Source organism: Myxine glutinosa, chromosome 1 (genome assembly GCF_964187855.1).
Source record: "Myxine glutinosa chromosome 1, kmMyxGlut1.1, whole genome shotgun sequence".
NCBI classification, from domain to species: Eukaryota; Metazoa; Chordata; class Myxini; order Myxiniformes; family Myxinidae; genus Myxine; species Myxine glutinosa.
The window spans coordinates 152,895,508-152,908,566 of record NC_136261.1 but is presented as its reverse complement, the minus strand read 5'-3'; the positions used below and the strand labels follow the sequence as shown (position 1 = coordinate 152,908,566).

Genomic DNA, 13,059 nt, shown 5'->3' with positions numbered 1-13,059 from the left:
GGCGACCCAATTTTCAATAGCCTTCTTCCTAATGCCGAGGTACACCCACACACCAAATTAGAAGTTGGTACTTTGCTTATTTTTCAAGATATGCAGGTTACAAGGTTCAGACATACATGGCATCAGACATACATGGCGGCGGCCATCTTAGATTTTGACGTGGGTTGCACCCACACACCAAATTCGAATGCGGTCCTTCGCTTACGCACGCACGCACACACGCACGGGCAGACGGACGGACACACGGACGGAGGGGAAAGCCATAGTCCCCCTTTCGCTCTGCTGAGCGACGGGGGACAAAAACTGAGTACTCCCTTTCAGCGTGCGTCACTGCCGAGCCCCCTTCGGTGCCCGGCAATGATGATTTGCAATGCCTGGAGATGGCATAGGAAAGGTGCGGTGTGCAATTATCACAAAATATTTTCTTAATCAATTGGCTAATAGCATAACTAAACCACTCGTGCTTCATCCGGATGTATCTTTTAGAAATTAAATTAAATAAGTCATTAATAAAAAATAAAATAATTAATTGATTAATCAATAAATAATTAATTGATTAAATGATTAATCAATAAATCAAAAATATCCTTGATAGCCACATTACTTGGTCACTGTCATGGCCAAATATATTAGCTTCCTAGCTCAAAAGGTGCCTGAGATATTGGCCAAATGAGAAAGAAAATAAATAAATGATTAATAATGGATAGAAATAAATAATAATCATGACAAAATTAAATTATTAATCAATGCGGTCATGGAACACATAAACCACCACCATTTCATCAGAATCTGTAACTTAAAAAAAAATTTTTTTTACTCATTAATCAAATAATTAAATAATTTAGCGATTAATTAATAAATCAAAAATAGCCTTTGCAGCCAAATCACCTGGTCATTGGCATGTCCAAATATCAGCTTCCTAACTCAAAAGGTGCCTGAGTTAATGGTCAAAAGATAAATGAAATTTAATTAATTAAATAAGTACTTAATTCATCGCTAATAATTAAATAACTCCTCAATTAATTGATTAATCAAAAAACAAAAAATACTGTTTCTGACAAAGGACTGGCTCACTATTGTGCCGAAATTTCAGCTTCCTAGCTCAAAGGATGGCTGAGATATTGCCCGGACAAACAAACAAACAAGAAAGAAAACAAGAAAGAAAACAAGAAAGAAAACAAGAAAGAAAACAACCAGAGTGACAAGCGTTACGCCTCGGTCCCCCGTCGGGGAAGTGATGTGAGTTGACAAAGTGGAACACGCAGAAAACATGCTATGATATGATATTTCGCTCACAAGGGTCAGAAATACATGGAGGCGGCCATCTTGGATTTTGACGTGGCGACCCAATTTTCAATAGCGTTCTTCCTTATGCCGAGATACACCCACACACCAGAAGGTACTTCGCTTATTTTTCAAGATATTTCGCTCACAAGGTTCAGACATATATATGGTGGCGGCCGTCCTGGATTTTGACGTGGCGACCCACTTTACAATAGCAGTCTTCCTTATGCCGAGATACACCCACACACCAAATTAGAAGTTGGTACTTCGCTTATCTTTCAAGATATTCTTCTCACAAGATTCAGACATACATGGCGGCGGCCATCTTGGATTTTGACGTGGCGACCCAATTTTAAACAGCGTTTTTCCGTGTGCCTAGATACACCCACACACCAGATTAGAAGTTGGTACTTCGCTTATTTTTCGAGATATTTCTCTCAAGATTCAGACATATATATGGTGGCGGCCATCTTGGATTTTGTGTGGCGACCCAATTTTCAATAGCATTCTTCCTTATGGCGAGATACACCCACACACCAAATTAGAAATTGGTACTTCGCTTATTTTTCAAGATATTCATCTCACAAGGTTCAGACATACATGGCGGCGGCCATCTTGAATTTTGACGTGGCGACCCAATTTTCAAGAGCGTTCTTCCTTATGCGTAGATACACCCACACACTAGATTAGAAGTTGGTACTTCGCTTATTTTTCAAGATATTTCGCTCACAAGGTTCAGACATATATATGCTGGCGGCCATCTTGGATTTTGACGTGGCGACCCAATTTTCAATAGCCTTCTTCCTAATGCCGAGGTACACCCACACACCAAATTAGAAGTTGGTACTTTGCTTATTTTTCAAGATATGCAGGTTACAAGGTTCAGACATACATGGCATCAGACATACATGGCGGCGGCCATCTTAGATTTTGACGTGGGTTGCACCCACACACCAAATTCGAATGCGGTCCTTCGCTTACGCACGCACGCACACACGCACGGGCAGACGGACGGACACACGGACGGAGGGGAAAGCCATAGTCCCCCTTTCGCTCTGCTGAGCGACGGGGGACAAAAACTGAGTACTCCCTTTCAGCGTGCGTCACTGCCGAGCCCCCTTCGGTGCCCGGCAATGATGATTTGCAATGCCTGGAGATGGCATAGGAAAGGTGCGGTGTGCAATTATCACAAAATATTTTCTTAATCAATTGGCTAATAGCATAACTAAACCACTCGTGCTTCATCCGGATGTATCTTTTAGAAATTAAATTAAATAAGTCATTAATAAAAAATAAAATAATTAATTGATTAATCAATAAATAATTAATTGATTAAATGATTAATCAATAAATCAAAAATATCCTTGATAGCCACATTACTTGGTCACTGTCATGGCCAAATATATTAGCTTCCTAGCTCAAAAGGTGCCTGAGATATTGGCCAAATGAGAAAGAAAATAAATAAATGATTAATAATGGATAGAAATAAATAATAATCATGACAAAATTAAATTATTAATCAATGCGGTCATGGAACACATAAACCACCACCATTTCATCAGAATCTGTAACTTAAAAAAAAATTTTTTTTACTCATTAATCAAATAATTAAATAATTTAGCGATTAATTAATAAATCAAAAATAGCCTTTGCAGCCAAATCACCTGGTCATTGGCATGTCCAAATATCAGCTTCCTAACTCAAAAGGTGCCTGAGTTAATGGTCAAAAGATAAATGAAATTTAATTAATTAAATAAGTACTTAATTAATCGCTAATAATTAAATAACTCTTCAATTAATTTATTAATCAAAAAACAAAAAATACTGTTTTTGAAAAAGGACTTGCTCACGATTCTGCCGAAATTTCAGCCTCCAAGCTCAAAGGATGGCTGAGATATTGCCCAGACAAACAAACAAACAAACAAACAAGAAAATGAAAAATCGGTCAGAGACCGAGGACTTGCCGGAATTTACTTTTTTATCGGCCATTTAGGACAAATATGGCGGCTGAACCACCTGACCGATGACATCATCATTAACATATTTTATTCCCCACGGAGAGTTCTTTACAATGAGCCATGTCTCAATTTTTTCTGTTCAGCACTTTTGGAGATAGAGGTGCAACGTTTTTCGGATTTTCCAAGATGGCGGCCGAACCACGTGACCGATGACGACATCATTAACATATTTTATTCCCCCTGGAGAGTTCTTTCCAATGAGCCATGTCTCAATTTTTTCTGTTCAGCACTTTTGGAGATAGAGGTGCAACGTTTTTCGGATTTTCCAAGATGGCGGCCGAACCACGTGACCGATGACGTCATCATTAACTTATTTTATTCCCCCTGGAGAGTTCTTTCCAATGAGCCATGTCTCAATTTTTTCTATTCAGCACTTTCGGAGATATGGAGGTGTATTTTTTTCCCGTTTTTCCAAGATGGCGGCCGCACCACGTGACCGATGACGTCATCATTAACATATTTTATTCCACATGGAGAGTTCTTGACAATGAGCCATGTCTCAATTTTTTCTATTCAGCACTTTCGGAGATATGGAGGTGCTAGGTTTTTCGGTTTTTCCAAGATGGCGGCCGACCACGCGACTGATGACGTCATCATTAACATATTTTATTCCCCATGGAGAGTTCTTTACAATGAGCCATGTCTCAATTTTTTCTGTTCAGCACTTTTGGAGATATAGTGGTGCAAAGTTTTGCCGTTTTTCCAAGATGGCGGCCGACCACGCGACTGATGACGTCATCATTAACATATTTTATTCCCCATGGAGAGTTCTTTACAATGAGCCATGTCTCAATTTTTTCTGTTCAGCACTTTTGGAGATATAGTGGTGCAAAGTTTTGCCGTTTTTCCAAGATGGCGGCCGACCACGTGACATATGACGTCATCATTAACATATTTTATTCCCCATGGAGAGTTCTTTACAATGAGCCATGTCTCAATTTTTTCTGTTCAGCACTTTTGGAGATATAGTGGCGCAACGTTTTGCCGTTTTTCCAAGATGGCGACCGAACCACGTGACTGATGACGTCATCATTTACATATTTTATTCCCCATGGAGAGTTCTTTACAATGAGCCATGTCTCAATTTTTTCTGTTCAGTACTTTCGGAGATATAGAGGTGCAAGGTTTTTCAGTTTTTCCAAGATGGCGGCCGAACCACGTCACCGATGACGTCATCAATTGGGCACAGTCTATTCCAGGGCAAGACCAATATGTGTGCAAAGTTTGGCGATTCGCCGTGCAACGGTGTAGACGCAGTGCTGCAAACAGACAGACAGACAGACAGACAGACAGACAGACAGACAAACAGACAGACAAACGAACAGATCAACATACTTGCCGGAAAAATTTTTCCGGCAAGTAACAAGAAAGAAAACAACCAGAGTGAAAACTGAGTACTCCCTTTCAGCGTGCGTCACTGCCGAGCCCCCTTCGGTGCCTGGGAATGACGATTTGCAATGCCTGGAGATGGCATAAGAAAGGTGCGGTGCACAACAAACAAACAAGAAAATGAAAAATCGGTCAGAGACCGAGGACTTGCCGGAATGTACTTTTTTATCGGCCATTTAGGACAAATATGGCGGCCGAACCACGTGACCGATGACGTCATCATTAACATATTTTATTCCCCATAGAGAGTTCTTTACAATGAGCCATACCTCAATTTTTTCTATTCATGACTTTTGGAGATGTGGAGGTGCAGAGTTTTTCGGTTTTTCCAAGATGGCGGCCGACCACGTGACTGATGACGTCATCAATCACATATTTTATTCCCCATGGAGAGTTCTTTACAATGAGCCATGTCTCAATTTTTTCTGTTCAGCACTTTTGGAGATATAGTGGCGCAACGTTTTGCCGTTTTTCCAAGATGGCGACCGAACCACGTGACTGATGACATCATCATTTACATATTTTATTCCCCATGGAGAGTTCTTTACAATGAGCCATGTCTCAATTTTTTCTGTTCAGTACTTTCGGAGATATAGAGGTGCAAAGTTTTTCGGTTTTTCCAAGATGGCGGCCGAACCACGTCACCGATGACGTCATCAATTGGGCACAGTCTATTCCAGGGCAAGACCCATATGTGTGCAAAGTTTGGCGATTCTACGTGCAACGGTGTAGACGCAGTGCTGCAAACAGACAAACAGACAAACAGACAGACAGACAGACAGACAGACAGACAAACGAACAGATCAACATACTTGCCGGAAAAATTTTTCCGGCAAGTAACAAGTACAGATACATTCAAAGTACACCGCCCCCATGCCAAATAATTCAATATCCCACAGCGCGGCATTGCCGGGGCGACCCCGGCGCCCGGCAATACCGCAGTGCAGCTGATTGAGGCTGCATTGGGAGGGAGAGGTGTACACTAATTGATTGATTTATCGTACAATTAAAATCAATAAAAGATTATCACAAAATATTTTCTTAATCAATTGGCTAATAGCATAACTAAACCACGAGTGCTTCATCCAAAGATGTATCTTTTAGAAATGTAATTAAATAAGTCATTAATAAAAAATCAAATAATTAATTGATTAATAAATAAAAAATTAATCGATTAATCAATATATAATTAATCGATTAAATGATTAATCAATAAATCAAAAATATCCTTGATCGCCACATCACTTGGTCACCGTCATGTCCAAATATTAGCTTCCCAGCTCAAAAGGTGCCTGAGATATTGGCCAAATGAGAAAGAAAATAAATAAATGATTAATAATGAAAATAAATAAATAATAATCATTAAAAAATTAAATTATTAATCAATTCGGTCACAGAACACATAAACCACCATCATTTCATAAGAACCTGTAACTGAAAAAAAAAAAGTATTTTTCGTAATTAATCGAATAATTAAATAATTAATCAATTAATTGATTAATCAATAAATCAAAAATATCCTTGATAGCCACATCACTTGGTCACTGTCATGTCCAAATATTATCTTCCGAGCTCTAAAGGTGCCTGAGATATTGGCCAAATGAGAAAGAAAATAAATAAATGATTAATAATGAAAATAAATAAATAATAATCATTAAAAAATTAAATTATTAATCACTTCGGTCAGAGAACACATAAACCACCACCATTTCATCAGAATCTGTAACTTTAAAAAAAACATATTGTTGTGGAAATGCGAATTGTGTTTTTTTTATTGTTGTAAAAATATCACCCTCCTTCCTCCAGTTGTGTACAAAGGTCAAAGGGCGTCCCTTAGTTAGGTCATATACAATCACGTTAGCCAATCATAGATTTCCTCCTTGTTGGTAGTTTATTTCCTTATTGTGTATTAGATTAAGGCTTTGTCTTCCATTAATTAATACTCCATTGCACCGAATTCAAATAGATAGATCCCCTTTCATTCCCATTCCCAAAGCCTCTACTGCCAACTGCATTTGCCGCCATTGCCACGCGGTCGGCTCGGAGAAGAAAGGCGCGTCTCCACCTCGTAATCGAGGGGAGGAGTGAGCCAGCCCCGAACAACCAACCAAGCACGAGGGGTTTGGCTTGAGAGGGCGGAGGAAGAGCGATCGGGGAGGTTCGAAGAGGTTCAAGGGTGGGGCTATATATAACCCACGGGAGACGCCCCCACCTCAGATGAGTTCTGAGTTCTGCAAAAAGAAGATACACCAGAGATACGGCAGAGGAGTCCAGGTGCGTGAGAGAGTTGGCAGTCCACCGGGAGAGAGTTGAGTGGAGTTGATCAGTTCAGTGGAGGAGGAGCAGTGAGGTTGAGCGCAGGAGGCGGAGGACACGTGAGACCGCTGCCGGTGTGAAACCGATTACGTGGAGCTGCCGGTTCCTCGCTGCCAGCCGAAGCGGAGCTGTGTTTGCCGGGTTTTCGCCTCGACCCCGAAGCGTGGATCGGAGCGGGCGCTCGAAGCTGGACCCCGACACCTACCATCTGCCGGGACCCTCCTTCCAGTCGTTCAGCCCTGCCATTCCATCCTTCTTGTGTACATGAGTTTGTTCTGTGTGTCTTGTCCTGGGGTATAAGTTAAGCCTGTTTCGTGAAGCTAGAGTTTCACTGTGTCCTTCTGGTCCGTCCCTCTTTCTGTCTTTATTTTCGTATCCTTCCTTCTCCTTGGTTTCTTTGGTCTTGTAAATAGTAGTAATAAATTATAGTCGTATTTCAAACTCTTTTTGTCTTCGTCTTCTTCACATCCGTCGTCTTTGTCTTTTCCCCATTGAATACCTGCGGCACGATTTGGCCAACGTTAAGGAATCGGGTCTAGTCATTGTTAACGGTTCGGGCCGCGGCTGCCATCCGCTCGGCAAATTAACATCTTATCCGCGGTCACGAACGAAGCTGCACACCGGCCTTTCCGGAGGTCGCGGTGCAGCTTCAGGGACCACGTCGGTCAGTAACAAACGAGGGGACTAATCCCCCCTCAAAGGGGAACCATAGGCCGACGTTGGGTTCCGTAACAAAAAAAAAAGTATTTTTCGTAATTAATCGAATAATTAAATAATTAATCAATTAATTGATTAATCAATAAATCAAAAATATCCTTGATAGCCACATCACTTGGTCACTGTCATGTCCAAATATTATCTTCCGAGCTCTAAAGGTGCCTGAGATATTGGCCAAATAAGAAAGAAAATAAATAAATGATTAATAATGAAAATAAATAAATAATAATCATTAAAAAATTAAATTATTAATCAATTCGGTCAGACAACACATAAACCACCACCATTTCATCAGAATCTGTAACTTTAAAAAAAACATATCATTAATCGAATAATTAAATAATTAATCGATTAATTGATTAATTAATAAATCAAAAATAGCCTTTGCAGCCAAATCACCTGGTCATTGGCATGTCCAAATATCAACTTCCTAACTCAAAAGGTGACTGCGTTAATGGTCAGAAGAGAAAGGAAATTTGATTAATTAAATAAGTACTTAATTAATCGCTAACAATTAAATTACTCCTCAATTAATTGATCAATCAAAAAACAAAAAATAACGTTTTTGACAAAGGACTTTCTCACTATTGTGCCGAAATTTCAGCTTCCGAGCTCAAAGGATGGCTGAGATATCGCCCGGACAAACAAACAAGAAAGCAAGCAAACAAGAAAACAAACAACCAGAGTGAAAACTGAGTACTCAGTGAACAACAAGACAACAAGAAGGAAAACGACAAGAAAGAGCGGTGTACAACAAGAAAGAAAACAAACAAACAAGAAAATGAAAAATCGGTCAGAGACCGAGGACTTGCCGGAATTTACTTTTTTATTGGCCATTTAGGACAAATATGGCGGCCGAACCACGTAACCGATGACGTCATCATTAACATATTTTATTCCCCATGGAGAGTTCTTTACAATGAGCCATATCTCAATTTTTTCAATTCAGCACTTTTGGAGATAGAGGTGCTAAGTTTTTCGGTTTTTCCAAGATGGCGGCCGAACCACGTGACTTATGACGTCATCATTGACATATTTTATTCCCCATGGAGAGTTCTTTACAATGAGCCATATCTCAATTTTTTCTGTTCAGTACTTTCGGAGATATCGAGGTGCAACGTTTTTCGGTTTTTCCAAGATGGCGGCCGAACCACGTGACCGATGACATCATCAATTGAGCACAGTCTATTCCAGGGCAAGACATATACATGTGCAAAGTTTGGCGATTCTACGTCCAACGGTGGAGACGGAGTGCTGCAAAAAGGACAGACAGACAAACAGACAGATGAAAAATCGGTCAGAGACCGAGGACTTGCCAGAATTTACTTTTTTATTGGCCATTTAGGACAAATATATGCGGCCGAACCACGTGACCGATGACGTCATCATTAACATATTTTATTCCCCATGGAGAGTTCTTTACAATGAGCCATGTCTCAATTATTTCTATTCAGCACTTTTGGAGATATGGAGGTGCTAATTTTTTCGGTTTTTCCAAGATGGCGGCCGAACCACGTGACCTGTGACGTCATCATTAACATATTTTATTCCCCATGGAGAGTTCTTTACAATGAGCCATGTCTCAATTTTTTCTGTTCAGCACTTTGAGATATAGAGGTGCAAAGTTGTTCCAAGATGGCTGCCGAACCACGTGACCGATGACGTCATCATTTGGGCACAGTATATTAGAGGGCAAGACAAATACGTGTGCAAGGTTTGGCGATTCTACGTGCAACGGTGGAGACATAGTGCTGCAAACAGACAGACAGATGAAAAATCGGTCAGAGACCGAGGACTTGCCGGAATGTACTTTTTTATCGGCCATTTAGAACAAATATGGCGGCTGAACCACGTGATAGATGATGTCATCATTAACATATTTTATTCCCCATGGAGAGTTCTTTACAATGAGCCATGTCTCAATTTTTTCCATTCTGCACTTTTGGAGATATAGTGGTGCAAAGTTTTCCCGTTTTTCCAAGATGGCGGCCGAACCACGTGACATATGACGTCATCATTAACATATTTTATTCCCCATGGAGAGTTCTTTACAATGAGCCATGTCTCAATTTTTTCTGTTCAGTACTTTCGGAGATATCGAGGTGCAAAGTTTTTCGGTTTTTCCAAGATGGTGGCCGCACCACGTGACCGATGACATCATCAATTGAGCACAGTCTATTCCAGGGCAAGACATATACGTGTGCAAAGTTTGGCGATTCTACGTCCAACGGTGTAGACGTAGTGCTGCAAAAAGACAGACAGACAAACAGACAAACAGACAGATGAAAAATCGGTCAGAGACCGAGGACTTGCCGGAATTTACTTTTTTATTGGCCATTTAGGACAAATATATGCGGCCGAACCACGTGACCTATGACGTCATCATTAACATATTTTATTCCCCATGGAGAGTTCTTTACAATGAGCCATGTCTCAATTTTTTCTATTCAGCACTTTCGGAGATATGGAGGTGCTAAGTTTTTCGGTTTTTCCAAGATGGCGGCCGAACCACGTGACCTATGACGTCATCATTAACATATTTTATTCCCCATGGAGAGTTCTTTACAATGAGCCATGTCTCAATTTTTTCTATTCAGCACTTTTGGAGATATGGAGGTGCTAATTGTTTCGGTTTTTCCAAGATGGCGGCCGAACCACGTGACCTGTGACGTCATCATTAACATATTTTATTCCCCATGGAGAGTTCTTTACAATGAGCCATGTCTCAATTTTTTCTGTTCAGCACTTTGAGATATAGAGGTGCAAGGTTGTTCCAAGATGGCTGCCGAACCACGTGACCGATGACGTCATCATTTGGGCACAGTATATTAGAGGGCAAGACAAATACGTGTGCAAAGTTTGGCGATTCTACGTGCAACGGTGGAGACAGTGCTGCAAACAGACAAACAGACAGACAGATGAAAAATCGGTCAGAGACCGAGGACTTGCCGGAATGTACTTTTTTATCGGCCATTTAGAACAAATATGGCGGCTGAACCACGTGATAGATGACGTCATAATTTGGGCACAGTCTATTCCAGGGCAAGACCAATATGTGTGCAAAGTTTGGCGATTCTACGTGCAACGGTGTAGACGCAGTGCTGCAAACAGTCAGACAAACAGACAGACAATCAACATACTTGCCGGAATCTTTTCCAGCAAGTAACAAACAAACGAACAGATCAACATACTTGCCGGAATCTTTTCCGGCAAGTAACAAACAACCAGAGTGAAAACTGAGTACTCCCTTTCAGCGTGCGTCACTGCTGAGCCCCCTTCGGTGCCTGGCAATAACGTTTTGCGATGCCTGGAGATGGCATAGGAAATGTGCGGTGTACAACAACCAGAGTGAAAACTGAGTACTCCCTTTCAGCGTGCGTCAATGCCGAGCCCCCTTCGGTGCCCGGCCATGACAATATGCAGCGCCTGGAGATGGCATAGGAAAGGAGCGGTGTACAAAAAAGATGCTATTCTCGTTCCACAACTGACTCAGCATTCAGTATGTACGAGCACATTGCCCATAGGGTGATTGCGTCACTCCCCTACAGTGATTGCATCAGTCAGCCCACACAGAGTACCCTTTCTCCACCCACCCTCCCCCCCATAGTCACAGTGCATCATTTAGGGCTTATGGCTACTCAGTGGTGGGTCATTAAACCCTAATGAATGACAACAGTCCATCATAAAATGGACATTAGCAGCGCTGGGGGAGAGAGAGAGAGAGAGAGAGAGAGAGAGGGAGGGAGGTAGGGAGGGAGGGAGGTAGGGAGGTAGGGAGGGAGGTAGGTAGGTAGGGAGGGAGGGAGGTAGGTAGGGAGTGAGGGAGGTAAGGAGGGAGGGAGGTAGGTAGGGAGGGAGGGAGAGGGAGAGGGAGAGGGAGAGGGAGGGGGAGAGGGAGGGGGAGAGGGAGAGGGAGAGGGAGAGGGAGAGAGGGAGAGAGAGAGAGAGAGAGAGAGAGAGAGAGAGAAGCTGTGCACCTTAAATAATCCTCGACAATTGGAAATCGAGGAAAGTGGGCTATACAGTATGTACTGTTGCCCTGGCAAAATTAGTATGGGTGTTGCCCGATAGTAGGGTTCGTCTCCCTCTCCCCACCCCCTCTATCCTCCCTTCCTCCCTCGTGCAATGCTCCCGGCCTATGTGGCGATGTGCCCTTGTATATCTGATTCAGGACTGGAGGAGGAGGGATGTGGAGGGCAAGAGGCTGGAGGGAGGAAGGAAGCTGCAACTCACTAATTACTCACAAGAGGCATGGTTTAGTACAGGGAAAGAGTGGTGTTGCAAGGGACGTTTCACTGTCGTGGACAGACGCACTCACTCTTGCACTCCCCGATTAGAGTGTAGAAGCACTCAACATGATTCATGCACTTAACTAATGGCTCCTCACCCTTTTGTCCACAGGTAACAAAACTTGTGCAGAAGAATAAAACAGAATAAAACAACATTATTTGGCTGGCACAACTTTTTTGCAATGAACGCATGACAATTAAAATGACAGGATCTGAAATTCATACGTGGGGATGCAACATCGATCCAACTTGGGCCCTTGAATCTCCTGGAGATCAGCAGAAGCTCCAGGCAGGAGGTGTTAGTTCCAAATGCACGAGAGAACGTCTCTCCAGAAATATTCATTGGAAGAGCTGGGAACTCAGCCTGAAGGTAGAAGACATGGTGGCGTGGTAAGAAATAAAAATGTTCATATTCATCATCATTGCATATGCAGCCTATGACTGCTGGTTGCATCATTGCCCATGACTGCTGGTTGCATCATTGCTGGGAGCACAGCTTTGCCATTGATGCAGTGCCCCGTTTCCAGTATGCTGGAACTCATTTTGCAGATTTCAGAAGGATGACAGGTTGAGTCAACCCACCAGGTGTTATGAAACGGTTCGACAGGGGCTAAAACTCAAGACCATAATATCTTAAGCCAGCCACCTTTACCATGAAGCCAAGCACCAGGCTTAGAGTTCATATTAAACTGAGGTAAAATAATTTAATTATCTCCGCCACCGAAGGTGGATGGACGTTATGTTTTCACTCCTGTCTGTTTGTTACTTGTGAAAATCGAAGATTTTGGTTCTGTCTGTATGTCAGTCTGTCTGTATGTATGTCAGTCTGTATGTATGTCAGTCTGTATGTATGTCAGTCTGTATGTATGTCAGTCTGTATGTATGTCAGTCTGTATGTATGTCAGTCTGTATGTATGTCAGTCTGTATGTATGTCAGTCTGTATGTATGTCAGTCTGTATGTATGTCAGTCTGTATGTATGTCAGTCTGTCTGTATGTCAGTCTGTCTGTATGTCAGTCTGTCTGTATGTCAGTCTGTATGTCAGT

General features: G+C 41.9%; 1 protein-coding gene across 1 annotated transcript in view; it reads right to left on the bottom strand.

The window, feature by feature from the left end:
• POLA1 (DNA polymerase alpha 1, catalytic subunit) overlaps positions 1–13,059 on the bottom strand; it is a 202,875-nt gene that overhangs the window by 152,729 nt on the left and 37,087 nt on the right. The window contains exon 14 of the mRNA XM_068120315.2: positions 12,239–12,377. Within this exon, the coding sequence (XP_067976416.1) occupies positions 12,239–12,377 (139 nt within the window). The remainder of the gene's footprint in view (positions 1–12,238; positions 12,378–13,059) is intronic.